The sequence below is a fragment of the Coffea eugenioides genome, chromosome 11 (genome assembly GCF_003713205.1).
Source record: "Coffea eugenioides isolate CCC68of chromosome 11, Ceug_1.0, whole genome shotgun sequence".
Taxonomy (NCBI): Eukaryota; Viridiplantae; Streptophyta; class Magnoliopsida; order Gentianales; family Rubiaceae; genus Coffea; species Coffea eugenioides.
This window is the reverse complement of record NC_040045.1, coordinates 4827258-4847014: the sequence shown is the minus strand read 5'-3', so window position 1 is coordinate 4847014 and position 19757 is coordinate 4827258. Positions and strand designations below refer to the sequence as shown.

The 19757-nt window shown below is 36.5% G+C and overlaps 1 protein-coding gene across 2 annotated transcripts; it reads right to left on the bottom strand.

The window, feature by feature from the left end:
- Positions 1-6940: 6940 nt before the first annotated feature.
- Positions 6941-18190, bottom strand: LOC113754328 (katanin p80 WD40 repeat-containing subunit B1 homolog). Of its 2 annotated transcripts, XM_027298709.1 has the most exons (18): positions 18034-18190; positions 17690-17820; positions 17129-17246; positions 16807-17033; positions 15983-16085; positions 14149-14219; positions 13916-13990; positions 13692-13835; positions 13321-13549; positions 12729-13115; positions 10879-10938; positions 10682-10803; positions 9964-10089; positions 9036-9110; positions 8826-8938; positions 7768-7884; positions 7611-7679; positions 6941-7526 (listed from the first exon to the last, which is right to left on the bottom strand). In XM_027298709.1, the coding sequence occupies exons 1-18, from the start codon at positions 18062-18064 to the stop codon at positions 7466-7468; spliced, it is 2259 nt and encodes a 752-aa protein (XP_027154510.1). In that variant the 5' UTR covers positions 18065-18190; the 3' UTR covers positions 6941-7465. The 2 variants fall into 2 exon arrangements, with proteins under 2 accessions (XP_027154510.1, XP_027154511.1); XM_027298710.1 differs by lacking the exon at positions 18034-18190 and having other exon boundaries at positions 17129-17244; positions 17690-17741.
- Between the last annotated feature and the right edge of the window lie 1567 nt (positions 18191-19757).

Below are 19757 nucleotides of genomic sequence, written 5' to 3'. Positions count from 1 at the left end.
GTGAGGTAAAAACACGGCTGAGAAATGTTTTTACTGAAAACATAAAAATTTTTCTGCAGAAAATCATAATCCAAACAAGGCTTATACTTGCAAGCTTGTAGCTTGGATAACAATTCAAGAAAATAACAAGTTTTACCACATTATAATCCTTGGAGATGGCCTCCGTTTGGATTAGCTGTTTCTGGGGGTGTTTTTGAAAAATTTTACTGTAGCAGAGTTTTTAGAGTATATTTTGGGATATTTAAGAGTAGTAGAGTTTTTAAAATCTATTTTGGGATATTTTTAAACATTAAAAAAAATTAGACTACTTTTTAAAGTACCTTTTAGAGTACTTTTTAAAAAATTTTATTTGAATACACTTATTAATACACTTATGATAGTCAATAAAGTCAAATAATTATGATAAAAACAATTGGACGCACCCAAACTTTTAGCACCAAAAAAAAATCAAGAGAAAAGGTTATTCAACTTTTATCCCTTGTATAATTTGGTGTTCATGAGTAATTTTCATTCAAATAAATGTTCTTAACTTCAACTAGAATTAAAAGAAGTCGCAATTGGACATTAACTAGATGATAGTTTACCATCAGAACCCTCTTACGACTCTCGATCCTTCTTCTTCTTGTAAGACTGAGAGTCTATGTTAAACCGAGTTTTTTAAAAAAATCAAGAAAAGCATAAACATGTATGCTGTTTGTTAGTATAATATTATTAGGTTTTTTAATTATTTGTGATTTGGCTTAGTGCAACCAACAATTAAAAACAATGATTTATATTAGAGAGTGTTTCCTAGTTCATCAATGTTTGAGCTCAGAAATTAATTTTGACATGATCATCATTATGTTTATGTTTAATTGTGAATGTCTTGAAACTTTGACACCTATCCCCTATCACTGTTAGCATGGAGTTTTTTTTATCACTTATTTTGTTGTACAGTAATTATTTTTTTGGTCCTCCACGTGATAATTATTTTTTTTCTTATAAAGTAGTAATAATCTTTTCCCAACATGGAAGGGGTTTTTTTTATTGGACCAAAAAACCAGTCCCTAAACAAATCAAACTTGTCGTGGTCAGTTCCAAATCCTAACCTAATTAACCCAAAAATCATGATTAACGTACTATACATATATATTATATACCGCCCTAATTAATTACATTGTCTGTCTGTTCTTAATTTTAAGGCAAGACAAGACTTTTAAGTATTTTGATACAAGAAGATTATCTTATAATTAGCTCCTCGATCTGCTTAATGAAGTAGAGCATGCATGGCCTGCAGGAGTGTGAAAATTGCAAGTAGAAGAAAGAACTTCCTCTGGGAATGAGGTTTAGACCCACGGATGAAGAACTCATTCGTGATTATCTGAGGCTTAGATTTTGGGACCTGCCTATTACTCCTGCAGGCATCATCAATGATGAAAACGTTTATAATTATCCTCCAGACTTATTGCGAAGTAAATTTCATTCATCCTTCCTTCTTAGTGTTTATGGGATATTATTGTTATTTGACTTATTTTCCCAATGGTTGATTAGAAAAAACAATTTTTACAACAAAGATTGACGAGTACTTCTGTTCTGTGCCAAGTATATTGTGTTTATTTTTTGAGGCCATTATGGGGGTCTTGTTCTATTCTTCCTGCTGTAATTAAACTAGCTTAATCAGGGATTATTCTACATAAATCTGCTTTAATTTTGTTTGTAGGAATAGATAGAGAACACGAAAAGATAACGGGGGAAAAACCCATTAACATAAAAGCCATGGTTTGCATGGAAACTAAATGTAGGGTTTTTGCTTGGAGACTAAGGCCCCGTTTGGGACGCTTACAGAAGCGTTTTTTTGCACTAAAAATACTTTTAGCGTGTTTGGTAGCTAACTTTCCGTAACTTAAGGAGCCAAATTTTTGATAAATTAAAAGAACATTTGTTAAATGCTTATGTATAAGCCACAGCAATCTCAAATGGAAAAACAAGCCAATTGAATCTGACGTGCTCTTTTAGCTAGTTGTATCTATTTATTTTTTTGAAAGTTATAGTCGGAGGGTTTTTTTTTCCGAGTTTGGCTAACAAATGTCGTCAGTCTTTTTTTTAAATATATATATATAGTTAATTTGAGGGAGTATCTAAATGCACGGGATGCAATAACTGTAATTGTGTGGATTAACATCGATCGTGATCGTGGTAAATTATATTGTAATTTAGGCATGCTAACTGTTAGAAATAAATCTTGTTTTTAACCTTTTTTCACGCTACTTTATTAAGTACTCCATAACAGTTTCTGATTGTACGTATTTAAAAAAAAAAAGGTAGAAATAATTCTGATGCAAATTAATTTTGCAGAAAGATGGTGTGGACATGATGATAGGCGCATGTACTTCTTCACAAATCTGGAGATGAAAGATAAGAGCATCATAAATGAGAGACGTTCCGTAGGAGAGGTGGGATATTGGAAGGCAACGCAGGCGCAAGCCAAAATTACCAAAAACCATCCGACGCTTGGAACCAAAACCCCTCTTAGCTACTACAAATTTGTGCTTGATAAGAATGGTAAAAAGGTGGGCAGAAAACAGAATTGGCTCATGCAAGAATATACACTTCCAGATAATCGGGTAATTGATTATATATAGCCAATTTTTATTTCACTTTTTGGAATGCAAATATAATACTAGTACACCTAATTTTCCACCCCAATGTCAGGTTCAGGATTCGAATCATAAACCTGACAGCAGGAAAGAAGTATTACAACCCTCCCTTAGCCATTGGGCCAAATTATTAACATTTTTTTTTTTGGCAATGTTTTTGGTATTTTGCAGTCACTAGATGGAGAATTGGTGCTTTGTGTGGTTTATTCTCATGAGAAAGGAAAGAAAAAATTACCTTCTTAATTGAGAATATAATGAATACCAGAATTCTGGAAGGTGGAGGGTTTGGCTTTGGCATGAGCAATGCCCCAAGAAGAAGAACACAAATGGCTCAATGACTCCAAAAACTGTGGAATATTGAAATCCGTTGCCAAAAGCATTTTCCTTGTTGTCGTTGCTGCTGTTTTGTGTGTGTGTGTGTGTGTGTGTTCTTTTCTTTTTTGGGCAAAAAACCTCAGCGGCCATTAAACTATTGTCAGGATCATGTTTTGGCCATCGAACTATTTTTTGTCAATAATTGGCCACTAAACAACTTAATCAGTAGACTCGTGATCATTTCGTCGGTAATGATTCTTAATTTCTGAAATTAGCATGACACATGGCAAAGTACAGGGGCAAATTTGTCCAACAATTTACTGACCGTTTACTTTAGTTTTCATTAAACCACCGAAGAGGAGGGAAGGGAAAATCTTGGTTTAGTGTGTTTGGTCTTTTGTGGAGGAAAAAATAGGGCCTCAATTGGGAGCCCTAAATTGGATGTCAGAAATCGAAGAAGCCAGTGAATGTCGAGATGCTCTCCTAAACCCATACCATGTCTTGCAAGACCAGTTGAACTGTCAAGTTAAAGGCGAGTCTGTAAAGCCTCGTACCCTCCATTGTCCTAAGGTTCGTGGGTTGTTCGCTGGTGTATTTATACCGGATTGGCGGATTCCCTGGGGAATCATCGGTGAAGACACCGCTGATGTTAAAGAAATGTGCATTAAGGAGCGAGATCTCTGGCTTGATGAATGAGATGTTGTTGAAGTACGCAGCTTTTCGCGACCCATGGATGCAAGTAGCACAGGGGTTGAAGCCTAGGCCCATTGTGAAAAGGAGAGTGATCAACGGTCAAGGGGACTCTGGTGTGGTGTCTCTGTGAGTTGAGGCTTTTTCAGGGAGTCGACGAATGTTGTAGAAAAAGGAGTTGCATTTCTAGGTGGAAGGTCTGTTAATGTGGTGGCTGCAGATGATTAGGTGCCGGAATAATGCACAGTGGCAGTGGCAGCGTGTAGTTGATAGGAACGGGCTCCGCCATGAATGGTGAGGCTGCCATCAAGTACTTGCCCGTACCAAGATCAGCCTCTAAAATGGCATTTGTGGTCTGTCCTGGCGTAACCTCAACAACCGTGAGGCTGTGGCCAGCAATCTTGAATAAGAGCTCTTCATTAAGTGCAGCATTGATGATCTTCAGCATATATTTCTTGCCAGGACAAATTTGCCCCTGTGCTTTGCCACGTGTCATACTAATTTCAGAAATTAAGAGTCATTACCGACGAAATGGCCACGGATCTACTGATTAAGTTGTTTAGTGACCAATTATTGACAAAAAATAGTTCGATGGCCAAAATATGATCCTGACAATAGTTTAATGGCCGCTGAGGTTTTTTGCCCTTCTTTTTTCCTTTCTCTTTTTGGGTTTCCTTGTTGTTGCTGCTGTTTTGTGTGTGTGTGTGTGTGTTCTTTCTTTTCTTTTTTTCCTTTCTCTTTTTGGGTTTCCTGTGCCTCAGATGTTCTTTTTTTTTTTTTTGTGTCCCGCAGGGAATGGACCCCACAGACTATTCACCACCCTCAGCAACTTGCTAGCAGCAAGGTTCGAACCAGGGACCTAAAGTTCCATCTTTAGCAACCTCAATCACCAGACCAAGCCCCTGAGGGCTAGATGACTTTCATTTACTTGAACCTTGTTCAACTTTATTTTGGACTTTTCATTATAACTATTTAAAAAGTTTTGGCAAAGCACTATCCTTTCCAATACGCATAAACTTATCTCAAACAAAATTGCAGATTAAATTGTTTTGATCTATTTAATGATGTAATTTTTTATCCATATTCACTAAATTAACTAAGGGTGCGCTTGATAAAACTGAAGTTTGAAATCTAAAATTTGAATCCATTAAATTATTGAATTGTTAAGTATTAAATCTAATACATTTGAGTGCATATCACATTCAGTGATAAGTGAATAGCTTATCACTTAATTTTGGGAGCACGTTTTGTCTAGAAAATTCAGTGCCACTTAATTAATTCAGATGTTCATTTTTTTATTATCAAACGGTTTGAATATGTTAAGATCTGAATCCATTAAATTTAAATGTTGAATTGGGTTATCAAAGAGAACCTAAATATATCACGGACACAAGTTGCTTGCTAAAGTAGAAACATTCGGTTAGATCTTTAAGAAAATCCTAACTTATTTCCCAAAAAGTTTGCTCCCAAATAGATACAAGTCTTTAAAGGTGACAACGGGACGATTTTGGAGTGAAAGAGCCAACCCCCTGCCTTCCCTCCCTCCCTCCCTCCCTCTTGGCTCTAGCACGAGTGCCCACCGGTGGCTCCGTTTATTTCTTTTTCTTTTTTTTTCTTGTTTTTGTGGGAGCTTGAGTCCAACCACTTAATGTACTACTATTATCACCTCCTTAAGTAACTCCCCCAAACACTAGAGATTGTTCCAGCAGCCACCAGGAGGGCCTTTAAGTGTCTTTTGGAGTGTTATTGGATATCTTGTTTTCTCAAGTCCATCAGTGCCTTAATACATCCGTTTGATTCAGAGGTGATTTAGTCCCCTTTGGGTTCTAAATGGCCTCGTTGGCCTGGTCCCTTTTCCCATGATATAGGTTTGGGTGCAAGTGTATGTGTAAAATATGGATGTTTTACCAGGAAGAAAAAAAGGATAACTCCCCTACTCCCACGCAACCCACCACCCTTCACGAGTGTCCATAGGCATGGTTCGCCATTGAGGTCACAGTTATAGTTGTTTTACATCAATCATGGCATATTGGTTACAAATCACGTAAGAGTTTACAAAAATTCTGAAAAATTATCAAAAATTAAAAAATACCATAACAAGCACAATTATCAAATTAGATTTGCTAAATACCTACATTACCTACATTATGATATATATAGTCACTAATTGGTTAAATAAATTGATGCTACTGTAGCCATGAACTTATAACTTTAAAAGTTTATGATTTTAGTACAAAGGGCACCTTCTTTTTTTCTTTGGATTGCAACTCATTTCTTACCCCCCGTTTCCACCTTCCCTTCCTACCTACCACCACCTCTTCATTTGGTGGTCATCAAGATGAAATTTTATTACCAAATACATAACCCATCACTCAAGTTGTGCAAAAAAATTTCACGATCATCCTTCTAAGAAAACAACTAGAGGCCAAACATTGCTTCACTTGTCTTGTTTAATATCACAATTGGGGGGAAAACTACACACTTTTGCTGCAAATTTGTCTTCTAAACTTTGTATGCTTCGTCTCCAATTCATATCATCCAGTATCACGGAGTTTTCGCCGACATGCAATGAGTCAGAGTTATCTCAATCCATATTGGCCAAATTACAGCAAGTCATATCCGAAACAGAATTTTAAGTGTAGTCGACATACACCGCGTCAGAGTTGTCTCGATCCACATTGGTTGAATTACGGTGAGTCATCCGAAACAAATGCACCAAAGTATCATGGAGATCGACATGCACCAAGTTAAAGTATCATGGAGTTTTCACCGACATGCAATGAGTCAGAGTTATCTCAATCCATATTACCCAAATTACAGCGAGTCATATCCGAAACAGATACAACGGCATTTTGAGTGTCGTCGACATGCACCGAGTCAGAGTTGTCTCAATCCATATTGACCGAATTACGAGGAGTCATACCCGAAACATATGCAACAGCATTTCGAGCGTCGGTATCATATCAAGAAGAGCCGTTCAGGTTATGCATCGACAGACCCGGCCAATATGGCAAACCAAGCCCACAGGTGGCTAAGCTTGAGTCCATCCGCTCAATTTACTACTATTACTATTACTGATAGTACAAGTAGTAAAGACTGTTATTACTTCTAAAACGAAAACCCAAAGTTTTGAAGTGGTATTGATCACCTAGAACTAGTACAACAAACCAAACAAAACATCAAGTTTCGGATTAGAGTTGCAAACTCGTTAGCAAATGAGCAATTTTTGGGCGATTACATCATGTAGAAAAAAAAAGACCTTTCAATTCATTGTGGATCATAAAATGGTAAAAGGTCACTTTAAAAATTCTTCCATCTCTTTCCATATGATTTGACAATTGAAAGTAGTGGTAATTCAAATCATAAGAATGTCAGGAGGCAATACAGACATACAGTTATACTAAGCTTTTCGACACACAGACACCAAAAAGCCATATCTGATGTGTAAATGGCACATACAAGCTTCTATTACATCTCCCCAGCTCGCATCTATTTGCTAGTACCTAACTACATTACAGCAATACATGATTTACCCAATAAGCCTACAACTAAAGATTAGCATTTCATGATATTGGGTTAGCTAAGAATTAGACCTAAGCATTCTCCACCAGGTAAAGTTGATGGGGCGCAGTATCTGTTCAAGCAGATGAAAGCAAAAGGCCATTTCTCACTCAGCTTTCAACCTTGAGTTAAATGAATGAATTAGCAGCCTCCACTTGGCACGACTGCGATCAAGTCCCACAGTCTTCTTGGAGAAACATGTTAGGTGTCAATCCAATATTTGCAACTAAACTACTCAATCAATACACACTTTCCTCATGAAACTAAACTTCTTGAAGTGCTAGATTTAACTCGTGTGCCGACTTGGCAATTGAACCACCTCTTCTGGAAAACCCCAAAACAAATAAGCAACAAAGAAATCATCATGTGCGTACATTGAGAACAGCAATTTAGGGAGAGAACAATCACCTGCAAAGTACAGGCAAGCAACGCTTAACCTTTTCAAGCTCAACAAAGCATGTATTGCAGCGTTCCAACCTTTTGCACCAACCCAACAAGAGTCTCAGAATTAGGAGACTTCAGATAATACGGATAATAAGAGATGTTTTGAGATATTGAATCACACCTTTGCTCTGCCTCAATATCCACTCCTACGGATGAAGGTGCTGATATAGAAGAATATATTACTGACCCAAATACTCTGACCAGCTTCAGAAGCATCTCCAATGAGATATTTTGATGCCTGCAGAATAATATGTATCACATGCCAAGAGAACAGAATAAGTAATCAGCTGGAAACAATTCACATTTACAAGCATGTCAAACCAATAAAGGCATCCATTCAAACAGTTCATGGAAAACCTTTATACAGCAAATTACCTTTTGTTGTAAGAAAAATCTGTGCAATTAGATCTGAGCAAGATAGATAAATATCACCATGTGAAAAGTTTAACTCAAAAGAGTTTTCTATTTATCCGTCACCACATAAAAATTCAATTAACTGTTTCTATATTACATTGTCACGGCGTAAGAAGTACATTAATAAAACCTGCGTTCTCAAAGTCCAGGGCAAGCCAGTTAAATAGATCTTGTACCTCAGTTTCTTTCATAGCTACCCATCTAACAAAAAGGAAATTTAACACAGAAGTTTCTATTGCCATTTCTCAGCTAGCAAAAGTTTAGATTAAAGCTCACAGCGTGCAAAAGTTGGCAAATGGAAAGTGGGCTGGTAAGAAAAAGATATTAATGGAACAGAAATAATAACTTTTAACTAAAATGCACCTATACAAAGAGATGTCAAGGCCAAATCATCATTATTTTTTTTCAATTTACTTTATTATGAAATCAGGTGACTGACTTCACTGTACTGTTAGCAAACAGCTTAGATCTATTCCAGATATGTATAATAGATCCAACAAAATTCCAATTGGGCTGGTAAGAGAAAGATACTAATGGAACAAAAATGATAATTTTTAACTAAAAACACACCTATATGAAGAAATATCCAGGTAGAATCATCTTTTTCTCAATTTAAATAACTAAGAAACAGTGTGACTGGCTTCACTGTTATTTTAGCAACCAGCTTAGATGTATGTCAAATGTCTTGTAAATCCAATAAAATTCCAATTTGTAATAGGCTTAGACTATAAGAGAAGCCAGAGACTGCTGCTTAAACATCTTTACCTGTCCATCTCACTTTCAAGAAGCCCATTGAGAAGTGGCAGGAGACAGGTGCAGATATCTAATGTTACAATATCAGCTTTTTCTGTCACAAGGCTTATTACATCGGCAATGACCTACAAAATGCACCACAAGGCAATGGCTATATTACAAAGGGCACTGCACCATGGAACTGCTTCTAACATATATATAAAAGAGAAAGATACAACTTACTCCATGATCGCCCATCTTCTCCATTGCACTAAGGGCACCTTTAACATCATGCCTTTGCCAGTGGTTATGGATCATCTGACAACAATTCAAAAAAGTAAACCACTCAAAAGCCTCCAGTCAGCATATTTGCGCAAGAAATTAGAAAAAAAGGATTCAAACTAATACAGAATCTACGGGAATAATAGAAGAGAATAAGAAGTTACTGACAAACAAACAAATTCATTAGTACAAAGGGTGACCTCAAATCCAACATTAAAAAGTAGACTGGTTTGCATCACATCTAAGTTTTGGACCAGTAAGAGGTTTCCAAGACTTGGGGCAGGATAGAATCATGAGGGAGAAAGTGCTTAATTACTGCTACTATCAATAGAGATAGTAGGCAGAAAAGAAAAAATACCTCAAATTCAAGTGCATTATTTGACCACAAGGATATATTTATGATGTAAAATAGCCAACTTGACAACCATTTGCAAGCTGAGTTGTTTACTGAAGTACTGCTGTCGACACAAACTAGCCAGAGGAATGGCCTTAAACTACTAACCATAATTCTTAAACGTCTTCATTAAACAGAAAATTCGTTCCCTTTCCAAAATTTTCATTTTATTCTAGTGATTTCAAGGAATTCCAAAAGGAAATACTTCTAGGCATCTGCAACCCTGGTAGGACTCAATGCATTTTTCTAGAGTAAAATGCAATACCATTTCTTGAATTATGCGTAGTATTTCCTCCACCTGAACTACTTAGTTACATCAATAACACTCTCCCCACCCCCCTCTTCCCCAAAAAAATAAGTACATTTTTGAAGAGTATACCAATCATGCATTTTACTCTAGAAACCCTGAAAGTATTTAACCAGGCAACACATTTGATGGCAGAAACCCTGAAAGTATTTAACCAAAAAACGTTAAAATGAGAACGTGCCAATTACCTGCAATTTAATTAAACGTGAATGCATTGAGCCAACAAATTCGTCATGATGTTTCATCAAGTCAGCAATAACATCCTCTTCACTAGTAGAAACCATCTCACTTTCAGGTGTTAAAGTCTGGCCTCCCTGTTCATATTGCAAATTTTCAAGTGTCAAAAGAGTGGAATACGCCAAAGGTTAGATTCAAGATGAAGCAATATTTACTCCTACATGCTATCAACCACAATACATCAAAAGATAATAAATTTTAATAGAAGTAAAGCTTCAAAATAACACCAGTAATTGAAAATCAGTGATATTAACTGAATTTTTGTAGACATTGATACTTAAAGTCGAACATTTAAAAGTACCAAAATATTTGACATCCCTGTCCACAACAACCAAAAAAAAAAGTAGAATACACCCTTATAAATTGTCACATATCCCGATTCCCTAAAAAAAGTTAAAAGCAAATTAAAAACTTATTCAAATGTCAGGCATCCTTGTACCTCTTGAACTATTTTGACAGTCTCTCTGATCTAAAAGAAGAAACTAAACAAAGATAAGTAGCTTCACAGTCAAGATTTGAATAGGTTCCAAAGAGATGAACATGAACTACTCAGAATGAAATGCTATGAGTCAGTGAATCAAGTGATTCAAACTCATAGCCAAAACAAAATTAACAATTATTATATCTTCTGTATGTAAAGAGATGAAAATAAGGCAAATGCAGGTATACCACACTAGTTGTTCGAGTGTTTATGGCATGAATTGTCACAGGAATATTGCTGGTGGCAAGACCCTCACTATAAGTTACTCTCTCTCTCCTCTCCCAGTTGGCGACCAGCGAACGTGTTCTTCCTGAGTAATTTGTTCAGCAAATTATCAAGTGTACAACAGATCGCTCACGCAAACCACCTAAGAACTAGGTTATACCTGCTCTTTTACCTTCACTCATATTTGATTCTCTATTAACATTTGGGCCACGAGTTTCATCTGCCATCAAGAGAAAACAAACAGTTGAACATCAATAATACCAACCAAAACCATGAGGAGGAACAACCAAATAAGAAAACCAAGACAAGATCAAACCAATGAAGTTTAGAACATCAATAATATAATTGAAGACAACAGAAATTCTCCAGTTGAAGCTCCTGGTCCTTTTCTTAGGACTTGCCCTGACAATGTTTTCTGTTGATCGAAATGGAGAATTTAGCACTGGAGCATATCCTGAGAAGAATTTACTATCCTAATTCTAGTTTCCAATTGGACCCTTATATCCACTTCATATCAACTGCATCAGGGCCACAACAGTAATGGACGGGAAATTGATGGATCTGGCACATTCTTCGGCTATCTAACACCCCGTACAGGTAAAATCACTGTTTTACAAAGGGAAACGTAAAGGAAATGAGGAGGCACAGAAAAGGAGATTATGATCAACAAAACTGTGCCAAAATGAGCCTGAGAATATGAGATAAAGAGTCATGAGAGCTCTCTACTCTTTAAAGGTAAAGGCAGGACGAAGGACAGGTTGAAGTTATGGAACTTCTTGCATATTAGTTGGTCCTAGAAAGTTGTTGCTTCAGTCTACCCCTATTTTTGAGAAGCATGAAAAGCATAGTTGCATGCTGTAACCTGTCCTACAGATTCATTAAAGCACCATAAAGGAGAAATGAATGAATAGTAAATTTTCACCATTCACCAAAATGCAATCTTGCTTTTCTCAAATGAGAGATTCAAATTAGACAAGAATGAAGCATCCACATTCTTTACCCATTAATCATTTTCAAGTCATCGAAGCCCTCTAACATGGACAACAACGACAATCAAAGAGAAGAAGTTGCAAAATATAACTCCCCGCATAAATCTAAATGGTAAAACGTATTCCAGTATCATGAACAATAGGCATCAACAAATTCTCTAGTAGAACAGCAAAGGTTGCCAAGTTTCTACAACAAAATATGCAAACGAACCAAAAATAGAAACCCTGATCAAACTTCATTGACAGAAACAAGAAAAGACATTTGACCAGTTTAAGTGCATCAGAAACTTGGTATATACACAATTAACGCCTTCACCATGACACTCAGCCAATTACTATACGATAAATAAATATATAAGAGTCCAATGAGTGCAACTTTGAGTGATTAACTTGTCATGCAAACAGGATAACACTAGTATACACAACAAATTCAGAAGGCCAAGGTTGAGAGTTAGACAACTCTACGAAAATTCCATTTACTAAATAAAGCAATGCATTTATGCCCTTAAAGAAGCATATAACTCTGAAATTACATCAAGGAAAAAGAGAAAAGAGACAGCCAGCATGGCTAAAGCAACATGTGCACCTAGAATTCTTGTGCTCAGATGATGGATCTTGATTGACAACTCTAAATAAATAAACAATAATATACAAGAATAAATCTAGTCCAGAAAACAGCAGAATACAAGTCTCTGATATTTTGGAACATGATTCAAGTGAAAAAAATATGAACAAAAGGTATCCTTCGGTCCATTTGATAGGGAGAAAACTAGTTGAAAAGTCTCCTCCTATCTGAATTCTTTAATAATAAAAAACGTACTAGCTAATTCATGAGCATTAAAAGCGCAGATATGTCAACAAGGGAGCAAGTGAACTTCGCAAGTACATACAACATCATGCTAGCATCTGGTGATTACTAAGTACTTATAAATTTCAGAATTTCAGAATTTCAGGCAACCATATATTTATCATTCTTCACTATTCCTCTCAATATCAACAATACCAAAGTTAAAGCTCTTACCTGCAGGAATAGTCTTCCTTTCTGTAAGTCCACTCAAATCAGCTGCCTTTGCAACCTGACTTTCAGGCTTTGGAGAAGCAATTGGCCTCTCAATTTCATCTCTGATATTAGAAGATCCTCTTGATTGCAAGGATAATGGCATTGTTCTTGCAATGATTCCCTCTTTCCTTGATTCTGCTGCCTGTTCGAACCTCAAATTATTTCGTGGGACAACCACAGGTATCACGTCTGACCTGTTGATGATTGAAGTGGTAGCCACTGGCTGGACTTTTACAGCATTTCTCTTTGGGGCTGCTACATTGGGAACAACTGCATTACCAATTGGAGCAACTTTTTGACCAGCACCAAGATTTACCCTGTGAGGAGTACCAGGTACAGTTCCAGTAGCTTCATCCAGCAGATTACCCAAAAAAAAGTCGAAACAAAAAATTTAAAAAGCTGGACATAGGTATAATAAGCAACAGTTCACTAAATTGAACACGAGAAGAAGACATTCAACCAGGAGCTTAGAAAGGAATTCAGGGAAGTCAATAAGTTGCTTCCAAAACAACAATATCAAAATAAAGCAATAATAAAACTAATGAGGACATACATGAAAGAGGTTTAGATTCCTTGTTGAGGTCTGAGTTTTGCGATGTGGAAAGTCGACCAGAAGATTTAGCTTCTTTTACTGAATCTGAATTTTGTAAAATGGACAGCCTGCCCAAACTGGCTTTAGCAATATCCTCAACAGGCACAGACAGATTCCCACTTGAACCGGATTTCATTTCTGATTGGCCATTTAACAGAGTTGTGCTTCCCATCGCATAAGGCTCAATTCGCTGGAATAAAAGAGAAACGTTGGCAAGTTTAAGTCACTCTGAAAGTTTGGGCAACAATAACAAAGAAAAAGAAATGCATATACATGCACATACGGATAAAAGGCATTATAAACACTCAACAAAAAGACAAAAATGCACTTACAGAGATGTCTACAACCCATACGCCGACACAACTCTGGTTATATGAACATCCAAGAAGCTTTCCTTCATCAATACTAAGGTCAGACAATCTTGACCACCCCACGTCGACTGTATCATGACAGCGGATTGGTTCCCAAGAGTAAACCTAAATGGAAGGAATGATCAGCTGGATAAAACAAGGAGCTATACAATTATATGGTAAAACCTCTAAACATAAGAACCTACCTTCAAGCTCTCGTGCAGCCCACAGAGAAGTGTTTTACCATCAGGATTAAAAGTCATGCAACGCACTCCTGTGGTCTGCATTTGTACATAATTGATGAGTACAAGACATTAGCAAATCACAAAGATGATTCAACTTTGATTCAAGATAGCAAAGCAACTGTGAAGACATTGTATGAAGAAGACAGAACTAAAAAAATGGTGAAAATAAAACAACTACACAAAAGGACAATTACCTCAGGCCCAGAAGAGCCTATCAGTTCAAACGTTTCAAGATCCCAAAATTTCACAGTTTTGTCAGCTGAACCTGTAAACAGAACAAGAGAAAGTGAAGAACTCTAAGTTAGGCAAAGATACTAGAAGTTTGCATAAAACCTCCAAGGGTGTGCATTTGTAACAATAAATCGAAACTCTACAAACTCACAAAAGAATCCTAAGAATAACCAGTAATTGCTTCAAATGGAAAATTCTATTTATCTTCAAAGTTCATAGAATGAAACTCCATTCCGTGCATAACATGACTTACTTTCATTAGCAACAATTTAAGAGCATTTGAACGAAGATTTAAACTTACATTTTGTACCACTTAACCAGCCACCAGTTTTGTATGGTTACAAAATTGACTCGAAATACTGCCCAAAAATCCCAGTCGCCCTTCACCTAACCCCAGCCTAAGGAGATGTGATACAGTGTATTTTCAAATACAGATTGGATTAAAATTTAAACTAAATCAGCAAGTATTGAGTTGCTTTAATTGTCATAGCTTTTAGCATTACCATCTGAGAGGAGAGTTCTTTGGTAATATTATGATGATCGCACAACAAGTATTATAATTTTTTGAAGACAACTGAACTGCAACAAGACCATCTTGCAGCAAAAAATTGACCCTTCAAACTTCTGGTAGATCAATTTTCTGCAATGCATCTCAGATTATCAGTTTTCGCACATTAGTTTCTTCCCTTCAATATTTGCCCTCTCCATTTTCAATATCTGAGACATGGAGATGCAGGATGAATAGGCAATTATAAGGGAATCGAGCAAATTCCAGAAAATTAAATATTTCAGGGCGTTATAGCTATTTCTGATGATGTATTTTAGGATACCTTTTATCATTCTCATCAGCTATAATATTCTACTAAAGTTTTAGGTTGAAAGGCATTTATCTAATGTAAGCAGCAAGCATAAGTAGGTCAGCATCACAGGCAAAAAAAATTAATGTTCATCCAATTAGAGAGTGTTAGATTCTGACTTGCTGCGGAGTGAAGTCAAACTTTGGGTATAACCTCAATTTTGGCAGCCAACACCCAACAGTAACTGCTTATGTCCAAGTCCAACTTGGCTTCCCATATTTTTCAGAATTCAATAAGTGAATGGGTTTGCCTGGTTATGAATATTAACATGTATATGTATGTCCTATATTTGTGGATGATTTTTTGGAATGAACAATGGTTTGTTGCAGAATCAAAATGTAATAGAGAATTGTCAAATTCTCTCATTCTCTTTCCTTCTCTCCTCTTCTTTCTTCTTTCAATCTCACTTCTTCAGCTATTCTTAAACTTTCAACACGTTCTACAGCAAATTCGATTCTTGATGCTGCATCATGTACGTTCTACTACTGATCAGGTGCCCATTCCTTAATTCTCCTTTCAGTTACTAATGTTTGGCTCTATCACTAAGCATTGAGTAATATTTTAAGTGCATTCATGTGCATTCTTGAGCTTCAAACAACACTAACAACCAAGCCAAAGTACAGATGTCATGCATCATCCATACTACTGTACTCATCAATTTTGATAAAGCTAAAACAAAAGAACCACAAGCCAAGCCAAAAGGCTGACTGCAAGGAAGACCAATCTACTCATACTTAAGTGGACTTAGCAGCAACGTGAAGAGGAACGATAAGTTAGTAAATAAGAGAAGCTCTGCATAATTATTACTATACTAGTAGACGCTCCTCACTCAGGTAAAGATGTAGTCAATACGTAAATAGGACTGCCAATACATGAAGCCCATAATTATGTACAACAATTGGAAAATGATAAAGTGACTCCATTACAGTTCTTTTCTGACCTGTTGCCAGTAGGAACTCATGGGGATGAAAATCAATGCACTGAATCTGGCCATCATGACACTTAAAATCATGCAACAGCTTTCCCGCTGTTAAATCCCACAGCTGAAACGTCAATATTTTTACCGAGAAGAACAAGAAAAAGTCAGAACAGGCAAGTTAACATCTGTTTGATGCATGTGTCTAAATGTGAAGACCCGCAGAATATGTGAAGACCCGCAGAATAAACTCTGCATTTGCACTTCCATAAAGACTATGAAAACCCAGTTAAGAATCGGAAAGCTAATACTGGCAAAGGATTCCACAAAATTTATAAGAGAAGAGTACTTTGAAATGTCAAGATTACAACTGATATGTACATCCGTTGGAAATATTACATAAACATTCAAGAACCCAAAAAAAAGAAGCAACTTCTAATGTTACAGCATGTAGCAAACCAAAGAACTTAAAGTTGGTGGCTCGTGATCAAGGTAAAAAAATGGGCATACATTGGTCGCAGATATTACATGAAAATTAAAGAACTCAAAACAATGCAACTTCTAATGTTACAGCATCCAACAAGCCACAGAATTTAAAGTCGCTGGCTCGTGATCAAGGTAAAAAATGGATGCTGTGCAAAGAACATCATTACATGCATGACTTTTCTTCTTTGATAATCTGTGGTTTTAAAAAGGTTTCTCACTTCTAAGAGACTTCAACTTCTACGATACTTCAAAAAAAAGTCAAATTCACAACAGGCCCAAGTATCTCTTGTTATCTGATAAGATTAGGAAGTCAGAAACAGCCACAGAAGGCAGGATAAAAGAAGTAAAGAAAGAGATTGCACCTTCACAGTGTTGTCCTCTCCACCAGAGACAACCCAACGACCATCTGGTGTAAACCGGATGGCATTGACACCTCGAGTGTGCCCCTTGTAAGTGTGTATACAGCCTTTCCTTCTGATATCCCATATCTTTAAATTGGTGTCCAAGGAGCCAGACGCAAAGAACTCCCCAAAGGGGTGAAAGTCCAAAGAAATGCAGTTTGATCGATGACCAGTGAGGGTGCGAACAACTAAAAGAAAAACACATCGTTATAAACCGTGTGCAGTTAAACTCCAAGATTTTAAAAAAAATAAAAATGTAAATAGGAGATTAACAGAAGCATACTCTTGGCCTCCTCCAAATCCCAAAGCTTGATAGTACCACTAGCAGCTCCAGCAGCTACCAACACTTCTGAAGAATCAAAGCTAACAGAATCTATTCCGCTTGAATGGCCAGACAAGCTCTAGACAACAACCATGAATTAAAATCAAATCAAAATAAAAGAGTTTTTTTTATTAAAAAAAATTTTTACTTTTTTTTTTAAACTATGAAATGAACCAAGCCCATTTCGGTTGAACGATTCCCTGACATCCAGTTAAGAACCACCTCATTTTGAAAGGGCAAAAGATGACTATTAAAAAACAAGGCCCATAGGGCATACAACCGTAGTCACATGAGGACCATAAATGAGTGCAAAATTCAAATATTAGGGTAAACACCGTGACTTTTCAATGAAAAATCAGTCTAGGAGATTAAAACTGTGAACAAAATGCAGAAGACAGTCACACCAAATAGTCTTTACTGAATAAGCTACTGAAACCAGACAATTTTTGAAAATGCAAATGCAGTAGCAGCATAAATGGCGGAAAAATAACTGGGGGAAGAAAAAGGAAAAAGGGAACACACCAGAACGGCATTGGGCTTGCCGATGGCCCAGAGATTAACCTTGTGATCTTCTCCTCCGGTGACCAGAACCCTGGAGGATTTCCTCCCAATCTTGAGACAGTTGACACTCTGCGAATGAGCTACAAATTCCTCTAGATAGTTGATGCTGAGAGTCAAGGATTACTGTACAGTCTACAGTCTGAGCTCAAAAAAATTAGATCTGAAGAATCTTTTTTAAAAAAATTGCTCATTTTGATCCATTGACAGGATCAAACCAAATCCCAGGACATTTTGCATCATTTAAAATCTTTTTTTTTAGTTTACAGAAATGAACAAAATCCGAACCAAAAAAAAAAAAAGGATACGTAGCTTATAAGCACGTTTGGTGGTTGTCATGGAGAAAGAGAGGTCGAAAGGCAGTCCAGTCGGAATTATTATCAGCAATGCGCAATGCTGCAGCCACAGCAGAACCAGATTTTTTAAAACTCCAAAATTTAATTTATAAAAAAAAAAAGCCCTAGCAGCGGCAGCGGCGATGGCGGAGCGGTGGTGGTAGCGAAGGCCAGCCGCCGCGACAGCTTCTGAATTAATAAAAATGCAGATCTCGAGGTCGATAATGGCGACAATGGTATCGGCAGCGACAGCACAAAATCGGGTTCCACATTGTTCCCAAACAAAATTACCAAAATCTCTCCAGCATTTCCAATCAACCACCAGACATCCCAACTCAACTCAACTCAACTCAACTCTTCTCCGATTGTAGTACTTTTACTACCATCGCAGATGGAAAAAAAATGAAAAACAAAATTAGTGCGCCGTTTTCACTGCTCCGGAGCCAGGCGGCAATGGAGAGAAGTAGTAGTTGCAGAAGTAGCTTCGGAGTTGAGTAGCTTAGTGGTCTTCTTTGAATTTGATCCAAAGGCAGCACATTTCGTAGCTTCTGAGAATAAGAAACAGAATTATTAAAGAAAAAGCAGCGTTTGCAGAGAGAGAGAGAGGAGGAGGAGGAAGAAGAAGAAGAAGAAGAAGAAGAAGAAGAAGGGGGGAAGGGTTGCAGGGGCCAGAGGAGAGGGGAAAGAAGGTTGAGGAGGGCGTTTTCAAGATCCCACAGCCCACCACCATAAAACAACCACCAACACCTACTATACCATTTTTTACTAACTATTCCTCCCTCCCTGCTACTTATGTTTAATCTTTATTATTTACCATTAGATTTAATTTATTTGTATTAATTAGTTGTAATTTAATCAAATTTAATCTAATCATCAATAACGAATCCTATTTATTTGGAAATTTTTTACTTATGTTTAATCTTTATTATTTACCATTAGATTTAATTTATTTGTATTAATTAGTTGTAATTTAATCAAATTTAATCTAATCATCAATAACGAATCCTATTTATTTGGAAATTTTTTTGCACGGAGTGTGTATAATTAGTCCGTGTGTGTAGAAGATTAGTTATAATTTATTCGATTTAATCATCCACAACAAATCCTATTTATTTGAAAAAAAATTTTCATTAAATGTGTATAGCAGATTAATCATAATTTATTCGACTCGATCATTTATAACGAATTTTTTTATTTGAAATTTTTTTTTGCACAGAGTGTATACCTAGCCAAGCTAAGATTAATCCTATTTATAAATGTCACCTATTTAGAATTTTGAAAAATTTATGCCAATATAACTCATTCAAGAAGACAAAAAAACAAAAACAAGAGTGGGTATTTATTTCTTCTTTTTTTTTTTTTGCATCTACCAATACCGAAATCAAGAAAAGGGGGGAAAAATCTTGCCTGCTCCCACCAACTTCTTTCCACCTTTTCCCCTTTTTCCATTTCAAAAACAAAAAGAAAAACTATTGTAGTTATATAATAGTCTCTTTCTTCTTTTTCCTTGGCCCTTCCCAAAAAACAGCCCAAATGAGAAATTTTAGAAAGCAATACTAAGTAGTAATAATAATTGTCACAACAACTTTTGCTTTAGGTTTTTTGCTTTAGTTTCAATTCATCAGTTCAATTTCAAATTGCAGGCCCAATGTTTTTGCACTTGAACTCCAACGGACAGGAGCTTCGACCCCACCTAT